Source organism: Dermacentor andersoni, chromosome 1 (genome assembly GCF_023375885.2).
Source record: "Dermacentor andersoni chromosome 1, qqDerAnde1_hic_scaffold, whole genome shotgun sequence".
NCBI classification, from domain to species: domain Eukaryota; kingdom Metazoa; phylum Arthropoda; class Arachnida; order Ixodida; family Ixodidae; genus Dermacentor; species Dermacentor andersoni.
Window position 1 is genome coordinate 113,186,951 of NC_092814.1, and position 20,981 is coordinate 113,207,931.

The window sequence follows — 20,981 nt, forward strand, 5'->3', positions numbered from 1 at the left end:
TTGACGGACATCATTTAACACAACTCTTGTAAATAGCTTAACGTAATAATCTTCAGATTTAAACTGGAAAATGCACATTAAAGAAATATGCTAAAAAGCTGAGAGAAAATTCTCACAAGGAAGTTAAAGCTTGTTACTCTGAAGGCGAAGTTAACCGCGTATGTAACCCTTGTGCATCCCTCGTTAGAGTATGCGAGCGCTATATGGGATTCAAACCAAAAATGTCTGATAGACAAGACTGAAAAAATCCAGAGAAGAGCAGCGCGATTCACACTACCGAGATACAGACACACAGATATTGTCACTAACATGTTAGATGATCTTCCAACTTCATAAGCTTGTCAAACATAGAAGAATCGAGACTGAAATTCTTGTATCAATTACACCATAATTCATTTAATTTGAAAGCTGGCCTTTACTTAAAGCTATGTTCTTCTCACACCTTATGAAGTACGCATAAAGAACAATTCGAACCAATCACAGTGCGAAAAAAGTGCTTTAAAGGGGGAATGCAGCTCTTTGAGGCCAAAAAAAAAAAAAAATTAAATGTAATTAATTTTCAATACCTACGGCTACTATTTTTTTATTTCACCAAGTTTCCCATCTTGCGGAAGAGTATATTGCCCACAATATCAATTTATAATGTCACTGTAAGCTGAATTCCGCGTAAGAACAACCCTTTTTATCGCGGCGCCTAGCTCCTTTTCTACATGTGCAGTCGCAGCCATCTTGGGCTCGTTGGAAAGAGGAGCCTTTTTTTCTAGAATTTCCCGCTAAAATGACTCCACCTGCTCACTGGTGATGTTGAAATCCGGGAAGAAAATAAATTCCAAACATGCAATTCCATTCGTCAACTAGCGCACATGATCAGAAATGCGTGCTGTGGATGGCCACGCTAAGTTCCTGTGGTCTGCTCCACTCCACGGGTGACGCGACAGCGCATCTCGTAGGTTTGTGACAAGTGCATAACAATGTCTGATCCATCGGGGAAGTTCGTCACAAGGCACAAGTTTGGCAAAAAGAAGCAATCAGCTTATAACTTCCAAAGCGTTCCATTCCTTCCGAAAACATCCAGAATAGTCCGCCACCAACCGCAAGTGATGCCAAAGCCCCAGGCAATGCTGAAGTAGACCTCACAATCGAGTGAAAGTGTTCAGACAGCAGCCAGTAGGCAAAAGCGAACGAGAATATGGTCTCGCCATAAAGATTGTTATCATGTGTGCGTGCTGCGGTGATGTCGCGTCGGCATGGAGATCGCCCCGTACGAATGGCAACCAGCAGAAGAGCAACCCGTTCATTGTGAAAATTCTTGTCGCGCGCTCGATGCAACTGGCGAACAGTGCTAAACGGTGTTTTTGCCACATTTGGGTGGCCGTAGTCAGAGCGAGTACATTCCTGGTGGCTTTTAGCCATATTCCCTGTGAAATATTGCAAACCATTCTCTGCACTTTTGATTAAAAGTGAATGTATTTTTTTTTTCTTGTTTTCTCAAAACACCAATTTTTTTACTTGCTGATTTGCACCAACGATGTCTATGCCTTCAAGGCAAGTAGAGCCATAACTTTTGTTGTGGCTCGTAGCTGAGTGTGCCAAGCACACAATGGTAGGAACAGATCTTGAAATTTATGCTTTAAAATTTTTAGGTTGTGCTTTAGATCAGACAGTAGGCAACCCACCTTTGAAACAGTGAAGATCGAAATGCTATAGAATTACTAATATTTGTTAATCAAAAATGTATTCCTACCATTATGTTCTTTATGTTTTATAGTACCTAGGCATGTGCCAATATGAATTTTTGTAGCACGTTCATTTTTCTATTATTTCTGAACATAACGAACAATGAATTTCCTTTATCTTCAGAACTAAATGGCCAATTGGAAAAAAGAATTACATATTTGAAATCAGCATAAAAATCTTAACAAGGCTGGAATGTTTCATTATTATTAACGAAAAAAATGATGAACAGTATGCTAATAGCAGTCCCCCCCTTATATATTCATTATTCCCTAAAACAATAGAAGAATGGAATTCCGCACGCCCCACAGCCCTTCAATCAGCCTCATTTAAACAAATTGAAGAGCCGCTTTCATCTCGTTTCCGTCGCAGCAATTAAGGTTTTAGGCATAGAGTTTCATACAATAATTACTAGAGAGGGCTCTTGCACTAGTGTCTATGGGAGCTGCAATGGGAGCGGTTGAGCCAGCACGGATTTGCCTAAGCTTCGTCCTTTTGGCTTCAAACGGCTTTGTGACTTCATAAACTTATCATTTTCAACAATGTACTGCGTAATAAATAATTAAGTAAACATTATTAAAATTGTCTCACGGCAGGATTCGAACACAGGGCCTCTAGCACAGAAGCTCGATATTCAAACCATTACGCCACAAACGCAGGACAAGCAATATGAAATGCCCTTATAAATTTGTCGCGGGCAAGCCAGTGCCTTGAGATGCTTGGCGCATTTTGATTTGGCCACCTTGACCAGCTCAACCGTTGCATTTAGTAGGGACTGTGCATGTTCGCAGCGTCTTTTGCACTTCAAAGAGGATAGATAACTCTGAAATTTACAACAATGAAGGCATATAAAGCACAATAAGCAAAGCCACAAGAACATCTGCATCCACAAGCACGAAGATCAGACAAATCCATGTACTTCCAATGATTCCCATGGTGAGCCAATGACTGCAACGCCAGAGTTCCCTCTAGTATACATATTGTAGGAAAGTCTATGGTTTTAGGGATACCTTGTACTGCTGATTTATAACAAGTTGCGGTACTGGTTCTCATGTTTCTGACTATTTTCTGACCACTATGCATTTGAATGCTTGGCTATTTTCTAGATTTATATTTTTTTTTTCCTTTTTCTCTCTGTTGCCTCCGCACTGGTGTCACATGTGATTTGCTCTATAGCATATTATGCGCTATATTGCTATTTGAACATTCACATCTGCTTATGATTGCTGTTACTTTATGTTTGGCTAAAGCACTGTCTAGTATTCATGTATTATATTATGTATTTGTGTTTACTTTACCCTCCCTCTAACAACCTTCAGGCGAACAGTTTTCATAAATAAAAAATAAAATAAAAGTATGTTCCTTGTTCACACGTTTTCCTAGGTATAACAGAGCATCGTATGCATAATGTGAAGACGTGGGATCGTTCTTCACCTGCGGCAAGTTGTTTTTTCATGCGGTTTCATTTCCATTAATTTATCATTTCTTTAATTCAATTAGTAAGTACATGTAATTTCCCCTACGCTGTCCTCGGCGTCTTTCTTGGCTTCTCATGATATGATTAATAAAAATCGGGCCCCTCGGTTAACCCCTTTCCCGTTTATAGCTAAGGACCAGTCACACCAAAGGCCTCATAGACACCTATGTATTAGAATCACCTTTGATACATTGTTGTTCCTGCAACATTCCTACATACTATGTTGCCACTTTGGCACACAACTACAAGGAAAATATCAAGTGTACTGTCTATAACACAAAATAACTTAAAAGAAAAAGTTAACAATGCTAAACAACCTACCTGTGCACTTCTGACAACCACATGCGTTTATAGATGCGCCATGGTCTTGGCGGAAATTTCAGAATGGACGCTTTACAATGCGCCGTTTGATAATCAGCCTCTGCCTGCACGACCGTGTGCCAAATTGACCACAGTGCCGGCAGTTTCTCAAAACAGAAACTAGCGAAGCCTAGTCTATGCAGTAGTTGCCGACGGCGCCCAAGCTTGCAGACAAGCTTAAATGTTATGAAGTTATTAAGGTGAGAGCCTCAGACGCTCACAGGCCGAAAAGTCCATGTTTGGTGTTATGGCACCAATATTCGCAAGGAGTCTAGAACTCGACCTTTGGTAGGAGTGAAACCCACTACCTGTGGTGTTAATTAGGGCGAATTGGGCCATCAATTTCTTTATAAGAAAGTCTGAAGCCGAGGCGAAGAAAAAGTGTCAGCACGACCTGTAGTTTTAACTAAGGTACAGTTAATTAAGATAGAGTTAATTAAGGCACTCAAACACTCAACCTTTGGTGAGAGTCAAACCCACTTGGAGATGTGGATGAACCGGCCATATCTCCAAGTTGGATTCCAAATGACATTGTGAAGGTTGAGAGTTGAACCCATGACCTCTAGTGCGAATCAAACCCTTGACATTTCGTGCTAATTAAGGCAAATTTAATTAAGGCACTCCACCCTCGATGACTGCAGTGACGAGTGTGGTGATTATATAAGGAAAGCGAGGGACAATGACTGTTGCAAGAAAACCCATAATCATTCGGCTATCGCAGCTTGGTGATATTTTATGTAGCCAGAGGATCAACATTCGGTATATGCATAGACTGTACTTTCATCTATTTGCAGCGATACGGACTGACCACGTAGGCAAGCATATCTGTGGGCAGCAATGCATTGACAAACTTGTGCGGTGTATGTGCGGAAAATCAGTTTGGAAGATACTCTCAGTTTTGCAGCACTGGACACATCGACGGCTGACAGCGATCCTGGTACTGTGATAAGACAGCGTGCTTGGAACTGTGCCAATAATGCCATTGCTCATAGATGCCGATGTGTATGGCGTTAGTCAAAGGAAATCTTGCAAAAAATAAGGTATCCTGGAGAGTGACTATCCAAGAATACGACATCTTTTTTGGTCACTTGTGGAATAAGTCACTAATTTTCTGCCAAATCTGCCATTCCGACCTTTTAGGTGGTCTCCATTGAGTTCATGTTTTCAGTCCACCACAGTAAATCTTTTAGAGGTTGAGCCGTGCATAGTGTCTGTTAACAGCATGTTCACATAATACAATTCCCGGGTACTACCTACATTTTTTTCTGACGGCCCCGTGAATAACTTATTAGATGTTTTCTACTGTACACTAAATACAGTGGAACACATAATCTTGGACAATACGTTTATCCACTGCTCAGGTGCTTTGAATTACCCTTATTCAAAATTTACGTTTATGCGTGGCTAATTAAATAGATTTCCCTAAAAAATGATTAAATATATAAAACATAGGCAAAATCTTGTTGCTAAAGAAAAAACGTACATACCATGTTAAGTTTTCAATGAAGCAGAGAGCCTCCTTTTGTAGAATGTATAGTTTTTCTAGGTTACCTTTGGCTGTGGTACCCAAATTAATATACAGTAGTGTAACAGAATATAATTGAATAACAAACCTGGTGCTTAAACTACCCGAGAAAAAAAGGTTTTATTCAATTTAACAAGCAAATGGTTTTTAATAAATTCCGTTTGCAAGCTAGACGCATGCTTTGTCCAATTTACATGCTGTTAGAAATAAACCCCAAAGTGCTTACAGGAGGCCACTCACTCAATCTGATGATACTGAAAGACCGATGTTAAATCCCTGTAAATCGATTTATATTTAGCGCTGCATATTTACTTAAGGTGAAATCCTTAGATGGCTCATGGGATGAAAAACCCAATGCTAGGCAATATGCCATCCGGCGTTATGGCACCAAAACTCAATGGCATTAAAACTGATGGTGCCACCTACGACCATTGGTGGGGCTTGAACCCACACCCATTTGTATTAAGGCAAATTAAGGCACTCGAACCCACAACCTTTGTGGGAGTTGAACCTTCTACCTTTGGTGAAACCAAAATTCAATGGCACCAAAATTTACGATGCCACCATGATGGTCGAATTCACACCTTTGGTATTAATTAAAGCAAAGTTAATTAAGGCACTTGAACCCACAACCTTTGGTGGGAGAAAAGTTATAGGAAGTAACAATGCATCCGAATGAGAATATCAAGTAATTAATGAATGTCTCGTGAGCATGCAGGCTTTCGCTTCTTCTTCTTTAGCGTATGGTAAAGTGACTCAACTTTCTTATTTACACATATTGCCTAGGGGTTATAGCCAGGAGAGCAAACAGTTTATTAGCATATACAAGGCAAACACAGGCAAACAATTTGAAGCAGTTAACATAGACAAGTGAACACAAGCAAAGAAAAGAAATACATGTAAAGCAAATTAATATTTAAAAAGTACTCTCCTATGGTGACTAAAACTCATGTAATGGCAAGGTACAATCAATACCGGAAAATAAGTTTGAGTGTTGTATGTGGAAAAAGACTACATATTCGAATGTGTCAGTACGAGCAAAAAAAGAAAAAAGTATTAAATTCAAAGCATGAGAACTAAGAGTGCAATTTTTTTTTTAAGCAAGTGTGAAAAGACAGCAGTTGTAAAAGCCAGAGACAGGGTTAATGATGACGTGCAGAAACCTTACAGATTAAATTTGATAATATAGTGTGGAAGTTCAGGGTCTACAGTGCCTGTGACGATGAAAAACTGCGAATGTAATTATGGCAGCTAAAACAAATTGATTTTTTTTTTTCCACAGATTCAAGTGACCATATTTCATACGGTTTGTTGGGTACGAAACCACGAAGGTGGATTCAAGAACGAGGCATATTACTGTTTTATATATATGCAGGTAAGTATTGTGTCGGGCCTTAGTTAAAACGTGGTGCAAGTAGCCTACTTTTTAAGTGCTTCCTAGCGTACATGTTCAATGTGGTTAGATCGAAAAAAAGTTATCACCTCTATGCACTTACTACTTATACTGAAATACCTGTGTTTGTCCAAGTCTTCTTAAAAAATGATAAAAAACCAAGGAGTCACATCTGTTAGTAAATGTATTATGTACTACAGCAAAACCTCAATAATTTGGATTTCATGGGACAAAAGAGGTTGAATGAACTGAATGTCAAATTGTCAAGGGTACCAAGAGAACAATAAACAAATGCTTACTACATCAGCACGCTTTTATTTGCTCAATGAAGTGGCAAATTCTACTTATATTTCGCACAAAAGCAGTGCAGAAGCTGCAATTCTCATCTCGTGACCGATTAATACTTGCAGAAGACCTCTCAACCTCCTTCACAATGCGGCTGCGGGGCAAGGCATGCATATTAATCAGAGACCTGCTTTTCACAAGCGCATGCACATCCCAATTATTTTTTTACCACTAAACTGGTTGGGTTTTTTTTAAATCGATCGCCTGAGAATACCACCCAAGGAAAGCTCTGCCTGCACCTTGCATGACGCTGATGAGTAAAGAGAATTCATTTCAAATTGTGATTCCTAGAATTAAGGTACCATTCCTTTTTCTGTTAATCTCACGCTACATTCGCATTACAGTTATTTTTGTGACCGGAAAGTCAACCCTAGTGTTGCAATCCTGGTTGTGTGACGTACATTCGAGTAAATAGAGTAACCATAAATTGAAAAGTCGAAGATAGCCACTCTGCTAGAGGAATGCCATCATTTTTTCATTTTTATGTGAAATACACACTTACCAGGTGCACACACGCACACGTGCCCGATAACTACTGTATTTCATCACTGCATATGGTCATATAGATGAGCAAAAATGGATGTTATGGACATTTTAAGAACAGGAGCGGAATACTGAGCTTTGCTGCTACTGCATTGTTTTTTAACTAAAGTACAAACATTTAAAAAATTACAAAGTCAGATTTCTTTCAGTAGGAGAGTGCAGCTTCACGAAGTCAAGCAGTGCCAAACTTCATGCCAGACTTCTTGCTTCTACTTTTTATAGACAATGGTCATCAGAAGTGTGGTGTTAGCTGAAGTGGCTGTGATAGTTTGTGTTGAAAACTCAATGCCCTGTTTATGTAGACTAAATACGAGGGTGAATCACAAAGTCTTTGCCCTCATTTTTTTATTAGCAAAAATAGGTACATACAGGTAACTACAAATATCCATACTATTCTAAGTAGCTTACACTATTTTTCCACAAAGTCCCCACACCGCTTCAGACATTTGTCCCATCGCAGCACTAAATTTGAGATGACTCCGTGCCATGTTGTTGTCAGTCAACAATTCTATGACCTTCCCGAACGCTCATTGTCATGGAAGTCTTCAGAGCCTTTTGCGAACTACCGAAACCACTACCTCACACTTTTCAATGTGAGACACCTTTCCCCATACGTGGGCTGAATTTTCCCGTGGATTTGAATGGGCGTTCATCCCTTGTTCCATAGAAAATGAATCACACTTCGTTGCTCGTACGTCGTGGAAGTGTGAAGCACAATCGCCATCTTCAACAATTCCCAGCAGCACCATGCCGTGGAGCTACTGGCAGAGAAGCCCGGACCAATCCAAGAAAGGTCCACTGCTGGGAATGGATATGCTGACTATATTTACAGTCGTAATTTGGCCAAGAAAAATAGGGGCAAAGACTTTGTGATTCTGAGTCACCTGGCCTGCTTGAGCAGTGTCCACAGGCCACAGTTTGCAAAACACTGTTCTGAGCAGTCAGCTGTGGCATGGCAGGTTATGTACTTACCCTGAGACATAGCAGACGATTCACATCATTGTCATCGTAGCCAAAGTTTTCAAGCATGGACCCAGCCATTGGAGTCCACTTCCCAGAGGGTGGAATGATTCCAGCTAAAGAGCACTGAACGCCCTGGTATGGCAACATCATCATCCACGAAACAGGCTCCAACAGCTCGTCTGGAGGGCACTTTGCAGTATCTCCATAGTCAGGAAAAAATACAATGACTTCTGCAGTGTTGAGAACTTTCTGCACTTCTCCACGATACCAACTGAAAAATAAATGTTTTTTTGAAAGGCAACCACTAAGCGGAAAGAATTAAACATGGCTTTAACTTTGCAAGGATGAACCAGCAGAGCTGTTTCAGCTGTTTTCAGATGCCTATGAATTAAGATTCTTAAGTAAAATGCAGCACTGAAAAAATTGGAAAATGCAAAACATACAGTGCAGCAACATAACTTCTGCACAAAGTACGAGTGAAAACAATTAAATCACGGAGATGAAAAAAGTGGAATTTTCACGACAATATATTTTAGAAACACCCAAGAAGGTATGTTAATTCAGAAAAGACAGGGTGGTCGAATGATTACGGTTTGTTTTCAACGAAATTTTTATATCAGATAGGAAAATCTGTCTGATAAAAGGAACTCACTTTGATTTTGTGCAATTCTGCATAGCTTTTCTGCAAAAACATAATACATCACTGCAAGTGAACAGTTGCTCTGTTGATTTCACTGGAGCTGCTTTGACTATGCTCCTCCTGCATAGTTTTGTGTGTTACAAAATCCCGATTTCATTAAAACAAAACTGCAGTTTACACTTCCAAAACAGAAAAAGCTTGATTGAAAAAAATTGCTTATTATTTACTAGCGCTCGTAATAAAACTTCCAATCTAGCAGTTTTTGGCTACATTCAGGTTCCACCATACACAAGCTTGTCTAAAGGTCAAGATGCTCACCGATTGTTGTTGTAGCGAGCGATGCACACTGCTCCAGGATGCACAGACTTCAGCTTGACCAATTCCATTTTTTTCACAGATTTCTGGATGTTATCTTCAAGCTCATCCAAACTGGAAAGAAGGGAGTGGGGGAGGGGGGGGGGAGCAGAGAAGGAAGCAGTGGATATTAATGTATTTTATGTAGTGAGCAACCTGATGTTTTAAGATTCCGCTATCCAGCAGAGACTACTTGCACATAAGCACAATATGCAAATACTTCAAAACGAGGAAAAGTTCACTTCTTTTTCCACTGTACATTCTCTAGTTTTCATACCAGAGCACATTACTGTAAAATTAGATTGGCAGTGGTGGAACAGGGAAAAGGCCTTTTGGAGCAGCTTTTGCAGCAGGAAGGATGTATACTTGTAGCAGACATATTGGTTTTTGTAGCACAAACTTTTGAATTGTTACACGAGGTGCAAAGACAGCCTAGTGTCCCACACTTCTTCAGTTGCATCTTAAGCACTATAAAGAGCAAGGTAATGCAATCTAAGAGCTGCCAGCACATACAAACACATTTACTAACACATCATCATTATCATCATTCCTCATCGGCCTGGCTACGCCCACTGCAGGGCAAAGGCCTCTCTTATACTTCTCCAACTACCCCTGTCATGTGCTAATTGTGGCCATGTTGTCCCTGCAAACTTTTTAATCTCATCCGCCCACTTAACTTTCTGCCGCCCCTTGCTACGCTTCCCTTCTCTTGGAATCCAGTCCGTAACCCTTAATGACCATCGGTTATCTTCCCTCCTCATTACATGTCCTGCCCATGCCCATTTCTTTTTCTTGATTTCAACGAAGATGTCATTAACACGCGTTTGTTCCCTCACCCAATTTGCTCTTTTCTTATCCCTTAATGTTACACCCATCGTTCTTCTTTCAATAGCTCGATGCGTCGTCCTCAATTTAAGTAGAACCCTTTTCGTAAGCCTCCAGGTTTCTGACCCGTAGGCGAGTACTGGTAAGAGACACAGCTGTTATACACTTTTCTTTTGAGGGATAATGGCAACCTGCTGTTCATGATCTGAGAATGCCTGCCAAACGCACTCCAGCCCATTCTTATTCTTCTAACTGACACATACACACTGATAAATTTTCAACAGCGGCACATTTCAACAATGGGCAGCAACTGTTGACGCTGCTATCTAGTTACTGTAGTCTGTAATTTTTATTTTTTCTAAGTGCCTCTTGGTTTGCAACAACCTCTGACAGCTACTTCAGTCCCTCCTGCAAGAAAAGTTGACTGCTCTCTACGTCAGCAAAGCACTTTGCCTTCCTTCCCTTTGCCAGCATAGCTTGGCATTACTCAGCATCTTGGCTGAATTTTTTCCTTTTGCAGCCTTTCTTCTCCTACAGCTCACCGGAAACATCATGTGCTGCTTTCTTAGCATGTGACTGCATTGGAGCTGTCTTTTCCAGTCATTGAACCTGTCGTTTGCGCGAACCCTTCATTGCTTCAATCAGGTCTTGGGTCATGGAAATTTCTCTTGAATCCCACCCAAACCTTCCTGAATACAACATTACAGAGCGAAGTCCATTGATACTGACTACTGAAAGGCTGCCTTACTCTCGCATCATGTGTCTACTTTAACCAAGGGCCCTCTCTACATCTGTATTTCTATGTGAAAGGCCTAGAGACAAATGGACAAGCCTGCACAGCAAAATATATTTCCATACCCCAGCAGCCAGCCTTAGCAGAAACGTTTTGTGCCAGAAGCCATCCAGTTTTTCTATAGGGGCAGCGTTCACACTTCCTGCCATCAGGAGTCTCAACTCACCCACCAAGGAGGACACTTTATAAGGTGGAATGACTTCAGGAATTTGTTTGACCAAGTTCCTCAGAGACGCTACCGAGCGCTTGCAAAAACTTTGGGTGGAGACACTTAACCTTCACTAGTACAGTGTCATCTAGCGGAAATCTAGAAAGCATGTACCAAGCAGTAGATACATGAAAAGCTGTTGCACCAAGCCGGTGTTTTTTTTTTCTTCCTCAAACAAACGAACAAAGCAACAGCTCGCTTCGTTTTTCTGACTCTGGCAATGGATACCGATTTGTAAACCGGGTATACTTATGTGCTACTCTTGGAGCACGAACAGGTGCAATACGATTTTGTTTTCATAGTTTCTACTGCCAGACATATATAGAACACTCCGGAATCCCTTCTAGCACCGACATGGCTAAAATCTTCGCCGAAATCTGGCTGTAGCAGGTGTAGCAGCACGTAGCAGGTTTTGCACTTTGTAACAGCATTGTAGCAATGTAGCCACAGTTCCACCACTGGATTTGACAAAACAGTGCTGGCACACATATTACGAATGCAAAATAAAAATTTTAAGAAACAAAAAATTACTGCGTCGTTTTCTAGAAAGCATACAGGCCTATAAAAAAAATGCTACTAGACATTCTAGGACTAGTTATGTATGATGCAAGAGTATAGCACAATCTCTAAAACATCTTACTAATATCTACCACGTTTTAACTAAATGCCAAAGTAACTAAACCAATGAATGCTACACACCATGAATTGAATTTCAATGGCTGCACATAGAAATGAGATGGGGAGGTGACCTTCCAGAGGTAGACATGGTTGAAATCCTTTGTGTCAAGGAAAGTGGTACAGTGCTGGTTGATGACAGCATTCTGGCTGTCATTGTCATTCATTTCTCTCTTTTCTGTAAAATGCGCAGGAAAGTGGCATATAAGGCAACACAACCACTAATCAATAAAATAAGCAAAAGTGTCTCAAATCACACACACACACACACACAAGAAAAAGAACGAAAAAAAGAGAGAAACAAACCTACTACAGTAGAACCTCGTTAATACATTCCTCGCTGTTCCGTTATCCCAGCTGCTACACTGCATTTTTGTGGTTCTAACCTAAATCCTGTTGACTCCTATGTACTGTTATGTTCTCGTTGGATACGTTCCCTTTCTATAATGTTGTGGCATGTTAGGTTGCATTTGAATGTGGCGGTCATGTAAATTTAGCGGTACATACAGCAATTTGCTTTCATATGTTACTATGTCGCAACAAGCATAAGTGCATACGTTCCAACAAGGAACTGACACACTGCAACAAGCCAGATGCTGCATATCGGAAGAAAATGTGCACAGAGGAGTTGGCGAAGCACGGGAAGAAATGTACGTCAGTTAAAACCTACCGGGAACCACAAGCACTGGCCAAAATGCGCAGAGCATAGGGGTATGTCTATTCTGGAGCCGACAAGTGTCTTGTATGTGTTACACAATTGCCGGTTCTCTTTAGTCAGCTTTGCCGCAAGAGAGCCGTGTTATGCAGTAAAGTATATGCAAAAAAATTGCAGTGAAGCATACTAAGAGTGGAAAGGTGGTATAAAGGTTATAAACAGGGATAAGGTGCCTAAGAAAGGCTGGCCAACGCTTTGATAGGAGGACCTATCTTTGTCAAAGGTGGCCTCTTCATCCTGGGCCTGTTAGTTTTAACGGGTTATGTTAAAGAGTGGAAAGGGTCATTGTCACAGAACATCGTACATATCCCTTAACCCCTTAGGGGCTTTGGACACTGGTGAACTATGCTTCGAACGAGCTCAGTCCAAAAAAATGCTTGTCCCCGGCAATAGTCTAGTTTTCCAAATGATCTAGACAAACTGAGTGCATCCACTTCGTTTTTCTTTTGCTGCAAAGATGACTGCACAGTGTCACCACTCGAAAGTTGCATTTATTGTGCTCTTTGCATTTCCCCATGTAGACGGCAGAACTTTTTCGGCGTTTGATGGCCGCACTTATATGGTTCTTGCATTATACCAGACATTACAGCACTTTCAAATGTACCCTAAAAAAGGAAGCAAAAGAAGTAGGACTGTGCAAACATCACATTTTCAATTCTGAAGTGAATTCAAATAATGCAAACCAAGTGCGAATCAAATCAAATATTTTTCGAATATGGATACTACTGGTTCTGTGAAAATTCAATTTCTTTCACCAGCTAGGGCTACGAAAACAAGTATCAAGTTTATTACACAGCAAATATACTGGAAAATTATGCTTCGTGGTGAACAAAAGTTTGGCAGCATGTTGCACTCCTATAACACGTGAAGGTGAAAGCCTGCTACAGACATGGTAATGCATTAAGTTATATGATCGGAGGGGCCAGACTTAAAAAAAAAATTATGGGGTTTCACGTGCCAAAATTATGATCCGATAATTGATAATGATTTTTGCCTTCACCATGCTGCTTCCTTGGCTTGGTTCCCCAGCTTTCGCTGGTCCTCCAAGTCTGGGGCTGCGAGCATGGCCTCCCACAATTCTTGGCACTCTTCTCCTGTGCTTTTGTTTTCGGTTCTTGATGGAGCTTCTTAGTTGTTGAGTTCAGCAAGATTAGGACACCCGATTACCATGTGACAAAGGGTGTCCGGCACCCCACAAGATAGGCAAAGGTATGACAATTGAATTGGGTGCATTCTATGCATTATAATGCCGTCTACATTGGAGTTTGTTTGGAGACGCTGCAGGGCAACTGTCTGTTCTCTGGTTAGAGTGGGGTGCGGTAAGGGGTATACCTTTTCTTTCAAATTTGTAATCCTGCAGGATATCCGAATATTTTTTGGGAATATCCTCGGAGCTTGTCGCCTTTCGGAACCCCTCTGGCAGGAAAGCCTGGCTTGTATGATCTCGAGCTGCATGTTACACTTCGTTTCTTGCCAGTGACTCGTGGCCAGGGGTACAGATGACATAGGTCTCGGGAACTTGCATGCGTTTCGATATTTCTTGCAAAATTTTCAGGGCTTTGGTGGATATCATGCCTTTTCAAAAATTACGACATGTGGAGATGGCCAGTGCTATTACTACCTACTCAGCCATGTCCGGATTTCTTGCAATTATCGTTTCAGCGGCCTTTTCTTCACCTTTGGTAATTATTGCGGTTAGTGCGAAAGCAGGTATCCTTGGATACTTAGCCGCATCCATGAATGTTGTATTAGAATCTGCAGAGAATTTTTTGTGGAGTGCTCTTGCTCACTTAAGTCTCGTATGTGTGTTGGGAGTCTCAAATTTTCGTCCAATTTCGTAGTTGCCTGCACACCGTAACCCAGCCGAAGGAGCACGCTTCTCCCGGTGGGAGTCAATTTGAGTCTTTCAATCTGGCTTCTTTTCTGCACTTCTGCAAGTTCCTCTCACGTATTGTGCACGCCGAGTTTGAGTAACCGTGCCATACATGCTTTCTTGGGAATTCCCAATGAAGTCTTGGTAGCTTTTCTAATCATGATGTTTAGTTTTTCAATTTCTGCATTCGCCATCGTACAGGTGCTTGTCACGAGCCGGATCGCGTATGGCACTTTTCGGAAGTTCAAATATTTCAAATAGGAAATGTGCTTTTCGAATAGAATTAAACACTAACATATTCACACACCACTAAAAAACGGACCTTTTCGTCAAAATAATAAAACACTTAAGGGGTTAATTGTACACATGCATACGCACCATGTACAGTCATAGTGTGAGTGCCGAGACATATAACTACTTACAGCCATTCAGAGCTGTTTCTGACATTGCTGTGCCGATTTGTGGCCTTCCTCACTCTTGATGACGCATTTTCCAGACTATTACATTTTTTACAGCGAAGCTGCAGATGGCTAGCCGATTCGTACATCCGTCTATTTTGCCTGTACGCCGAAAACTCCTCCGGCGCATCCCTATGCACGTGCACAGAGACAGAAAGAAAGAAAAAAAAAAGGGCCAGGCGCGTGGTTGGCTGAACTGACGTCATTGCTCTCCATCGCAGCCGAGCGTGCGCGCAGCAGTTTCTCTCTGACCCCAAAATGGGTAGGTCACATGTCGCACATACTCCTGAGGAGCAGGCAGCTTTCAATCAGCAATGCCGCAAGCAGAACCAGGAACGAGCTTCTGTATTCTAAAGCCTTTCTGTACAATGCACATTCTAGATGTGATAACATGCCACATACAACCCAGTGTAGCAGTAATATGCACCAGCAGGTAAAATAACTTTATAGGTACCACTCATCACCAGGCTGTGGCCACATGTAAAGCACTGAATTTAGGGGTAGATGTGGTGGCTGCTTGCACCTCATCTCATGGCTACATGCATTGAAGCCTTTTTGACAAGCTCTATCTCCAGGAACTGACTAGAGCTGTGCACGGGCTTGGGCTGGCCCAAAAGCCCGGGCCGGGCTCGGGCCATTTGGAGATTCTCTCACTCGGGCTTGGGCCGGGCCCGGGCAAGGCTTTCTATGTCTCGGACGGACCGGTCGGGCTCCCCGATATCGACTGCGTACCTTATGCGAAAGTATGCTTGTCGTCTCGCATGTAGGTATAGCAGGAAGTGCAATGTATTTATTAATCAAAAATGGAATCTACAGGGACGGGAGAAAAGTACAAACACTAACGAAAGGCAAATGAAAGCTAGCGGAGACTCGGAATGCATTTTCGGTTCTACCAAGTACTGACGCTGTGGAAAAGCTGCCGCTTGCAGGCGCCTCCCAGTAAAAAGGCTGTGAAGGGAAGCGTTTGGGAAGCGAAGATAAGTCTGTGTACGGCGCACGCAGGGTCACCTTTGCCACACATACAAATTAGCCAAGCGGCGGCGTATAGGGGGCTTTTTCAATAGGCAGTGGTATTGCTTGAAGACTGGTCGTTGACCGAACTCGACAAGAAGCACATGTCATCACTGCCCATGCTAGAAAGGTCACTGTTTTCTTTCAGCAGCACCTTAGAAACGGGTGAACTTTTTCAACTCACCGGTGTCGGCACCCAAAAAAGGGGACGATCGGGTGTTTTGTGGCATTCTCAGGACTAGGCTTCACAAAGCTCCGAAGACGAGCACCCGGAAGCGCTTGCCTTAACCCTTCATCAATGGACAACTTGTTGTTTTTGCACAACTTAGAATAACAATTGTGTGCGCAAGCTGCATCTGTATATATTCACGATTTTATCATATGGAATGCAAGAGTTCAACATTATAGGTCATTTAAATAAACTGATTTTCCTGATATTTCTTTTTGTGTCGGTGTTGCTTTATTGCAGGTCGGGCCGGCCCTGGGCCGGGCCTTAACCCAGCCTAAGATTGAGCCGGGCTGAGCCGGGCCGGGCGAACTCGGGCTTCTTTAGCGTCGGGCCGGGCCCGGGCCGGGCGCGGGCTCAGAATTGTGGCACGTGCACAGCTCTAGAACTGACATTGCAGACCCACTGGAGGTACAATTGAAGCCTAATTATAGTACATCTTCCATGTTCATGCAGGCCGGTATTTAACTGCAGTAGCAGTTAAAACTCAAAATTGGATTCGCAAAGTCGGTCCATCTATCCGACCTTACAGTGAAGCGGACGAGAGCCAACATCACCAGCTTGTCCGCATGCAAATGCTCACATGGCACGCCTAAGTTTAGCTATTTCCATGCGTCCCTGGGGGTAATTCTGTAATGATCTACTTCATTTTCCATTCATAGTGGCCCTTTGTCATTGATTTGGTCGTAGCCCCAAAAATGCCGCACTGCCACTTTTGCTTGGTTTGCGACATGGTGTAACATGTGATAATAGAAAATGAAACGGAATATTACAAAATACAGGCCCTAGATGTGTCAAACATATTAAAATGAAAATAAGTTGAGTAAATTTTATTACAATTGTAAAAAAAAGTATGCTACTTCATGTACTTAAACCATATACAGTTGAACCCACTTATAATAAACTGGCTTGAACAATATAACAATGAGCAGCCAATGCATTATCAACTTTTTGATGTGTTCTATGGTGAAATAAACAGCTCATTACAATGCTTTCGTGTCGCGTTACCAGTTATAACTGAAATATGACTTCTGCATGTGTGTGCCGAAAGACTGCAAAACCCTTGAGAAAGAAGGAAAGAAAGGAACAGACAGAAAAACAAAGAAAGTCACAGTTTGACCTGAAAGGCGAAGCACCGATTGCAAGAGCTAATTTGTATTCAGTTATACGCAGTAAGGATAGCAGTTTTATCGGCTGTATAAACTTGGAAACGTTTGCTTACTAACTGAATTAACAAGCATGGTGTAAGCACGCACAGGCAAACACAAACACATCACACTCGATTACCGTGGATGCTCGCTGTCAAAAACACTGGCATGAGCAAGCGCAGCCGCAGCAGCAAGCAAAGTGACCTTTGTGCTGTCTATCGCTTCCACACAAGAGAGGCGAGAACACAGCGTGCACAACGGTATGAGCAGTCTGTAGATCGCTTTCAAGATACAGCGTGCACAGCCATGTACCATGGCGCAAAGTACGCAGTTGCTGGTGGAGTAGCATCCGTCACCCCTCCCTCCTGTGCTTCCTGCCCCCTTTTGTCCATTTCGTGCGCGAGATTGAGCCGCAATTGTCAGTTACCCTTGCGAAATACGCAGTTGCTGCTGGAGCCCAACATTCCGCCCCTCCCCCTTTCTCCCTCCCCTCCCTTCCTCTTATGGCCTTTCGAATGGCGGAAGACAGCCCGTTTGCTCTTCGCCTTGCTCCCTCGCACGAGCCAGATTGAGCAGCCCTCATGTGTTTTCACTAATACATACAGCACGTGGTGACGGTGTTATCACTCTTGGACTTTATAAGAAACATCATGGCGAAGGCAAAAATGAACCTGGAGTGCCCATGTATAATTCCCATAGCAATAAAATGCGAACTGCCACAGTCACCTGCGTGCTGCACATTTTCACTATATCTGCCTTTGTTCCGCACACTCCTCATAACATGTCGTTGCATTACTGGCCTCGTATGCCCCTCTCCAGTCTTGCTTACTGGCAATACACTGCACTTACCTTTATTAGTTTCATTCTATTCTTTCTCATCTTTCCCATTCCCTTCACCCAACACCGGCGATGGGACAAGACATGCCGTGCATGTGAGCAGGACTGGGCAAAGACACTTTACAAATTAATCATAACACATACCCAAATCCTAAGCACGTAAGTTTTCGAGATGTAGAAACAAGATACTGGCTCATCTATTGTATCCAATACAATAATTGCTATTTGTATCTTAAGATACTTAAGATACATCAGTCAATTCCTATAGCTTTGCCATAATGCCACTATAAGTGTGCAGTTTACTCGGAAATTTCTTCTCCCACCCGCAGACGTCACTCATGTCAAATTTTCATAATTCTAAAATGATTATACTGCTGTTCCGCAACAGTCTATGGGGCCGGCAGGAACAGATTCAGCAACGCAGATAGGCTACGCAATCAGCAATTTTTCCACAACACCTTCACAGTGGCTCAAGTGCTCTGCTTTTTGGTACAACCAGAAACTGGGTCAGTGTCTTATTTTACTGCATGTTTGTTTGCACATGTTTGTAATTGTTCCACATAAAGGTTCGGTGTGTAATTTGTACACTATGCACTGAGTAGGTTGTGTGCATACTACAAACATAACGATGTTTATAAACAATACATCGTGCTACGTGGTGTTCGTTTCTGTGCGTCAGCACATGGCAGTAAATGTATCGTACAGTGTCAAGTTACTTCAAGATGTAGAAACACCAGAAAGTTGAAAGAACGAACATGGGGACATATGCTGGGCGCATATGTCATTTCAATTGAGATGCTGATCTCTTCATTATCACCATTACGACGACATAGTGTATGTTAACGTCAGAGGTGGAGTAGTATGCATGCCGATCATGGTCTTGCAAAACATCTTGATTTCACTTTGTACCTGCCAGTCGAAAAAACGGTAGATAATGTAACAACAGATAATGCTCCATTTTAGTAAGCATGCCCACTGTATTGACGTAGGAGCGGCTAACCAACCAAGCTGTTCATGACAGCTGCTTTCAGTGGCCACCTCTGTCCCTGTATATCTTTTCAAGAAAATAAAGGTTGTTGATTGATATAACAATACTTCTTCAAAATGTAATTATTTAAAATTGTTTTAAGCATAAAGTTTCTAGCAAAATCATCGATGTTAATGTAATTAGTATTGAAGTAATGATACCCACTTATGCTGTTCTACATCTTCCTTTATTCCCTTATTTCACCACTTACCTAGTCCTTTGTTTCCAGTCCCAATTTTTTAGCTGTGTTTGTCTTATCTCCTGGTGCATGACATCTACTAGTGTCTTGTAATCACAGACTGCTGTAGGAAAGGCATCCATTTTCTTCCATCTACTTTTTGCGATACCTATTTGCCTTTCAATCACTTTTAAGTATTTTGCTGTTGTCGCTTCCTGTCTTGCGTCAGTATCTCTCCCAAAGTTTAAGGTTATATCGCTCCTCAGGCTCTCTTTTCCTTGTTCACATATTGTCATTTGGTGTAATTGTTCGTAAACCATTTCTGAGATTAAGGTCTACTCAATACATGAGTGCATGCTTATTCCGCCATTGCCACATTACCTTTCCATGACACTTCTCCAAATTAACTGGGAGAAGCATGTTCCAAGAAATCTTACTTGTATAGATCCAGAACTAGAAAACCGTTGTAATCAGTTCTTTTTCTCTGTGATATTGCCCCCCCCCCCCTTTCTTTTCAGCGCACACACCAGTAGCCAGACTTAATTGTGCAGGGTGCATCAGTAGCTCATTGTTACATCCAAGTATTATTAAAATCAATAATGCTTTAAGTGGGCTCGAGTCTACTTCTTTCTGACTAATTGATGTTTCGATGTTTGTCACCTCTGCTTTTTGTGCAACCCAGTTATACAACTATCGGTTACAACAATACAATTTACTTGGCAGTCTAATATCGTCAAAATTTTTTTTGAACTGTAAACACTAAACAGATGAAAAAAAGAAAGAAAGGTTGGTTTAATAGGTAGTTTAAGAAAAAGCGTACCCAACGCAACATTGTGTACGCAAAAACCCAAACTCCTTTGCAAGTCCTTTGCGTTCCTTTGCAAGTCCGGCGGTTTGCATTTCCCAATGTTGGGTGCACAAAATATGAAACCCCCGATGTCTCTCTCTCTCTCTCTCTCTCTCTCTCTCACACACACACACACACAAAAGTTTTTTTAATTGAAATAAATCACCCTGACGAATTTAAATCGGCAATAAAAAAATGTGACCACGGACGTATTCTCGAAAACTGTGACACTCAAAAAATTAATTAGGCTAACAAACATGTTCATAGAATAGCACATGATACCTACAACCCGGAACCATTACGGCTGCAATTGACACTGCCGGGGGGGGGGGGGGGGGGGGGGGGGGGGGGGGGTTAAGGTGGCAGTCCCACTCCGGTGGCACGCGCTCCAGGTTTTAATCATTGTTTGCAGACACACTGTGCTTTCTGTGCTCATTGGACGGATGTGAAATATATTGCATTAGAAAGTTTACTTTCTGCGCTTTTCAATGACACCTAGTATTATCGCCTAGCCTGAAGAGTTATCTGACGGTACTCAAAACAGTGCGAGTAAAAAACGGCGTTTTCGCTGCACTAGCCTCCGTTGTACTGCGTTTCTGGCAAAACTGTTCAACATAACGAAATGAAGTTTGCTGTGCCTTTATATGAAAGGCTATACAAGGTTTCTGTGAAGATATATTGCATGTAAAGTAATTAGAAATTTATATAGGCCCTAATAAAAATACGCAAAACAATAAAAGTTTATGAATTATTATCTTTCACCTTTCTCATCGCAGAACAACAAAATTTAGTGGCTTTCTAGGTTACAGTACACTCATCTATACGA

The 20,981-nt window shown here is 41.8% G+C and overlaps 1 protein-coding gene across 4 annotated transcripts in view; it reads right to left on the minus strand.

Moving 5' to 3' along the window:
* The window catches only part of LOC126543311 (putative ATP-dependent RNA helicase TDRD12), a 236,418-nt gene that overhangs the window by 43,411 nt on the left and 172,026 nt on the right, over window positions 1-20,981 (minus strand). For all 4 annotated transcript variants that reach the window (XM_055061914.2, XM_055061916.2, XM_055061915.2 and 1 more), the window contains exons 25-27: window positions 11,860-12,013; window positions 9,299-9,409; window positions 8,350-8,611 (exon numbers count right to left, since the gene is read on the minus strand). In XM_055061914.2, coding sequence (XP_054917889.1) covers window positions 8,350-8,611; window positions 9,299-9,409; window positions 11,860-12,013 — 527 coding nt within the window. The remainder of the gene's footprint in view (window positions 1-8,349; window positions 8,612-9,298; window positions 9,410-11,859; window positions 12,014-20,981) is intronic.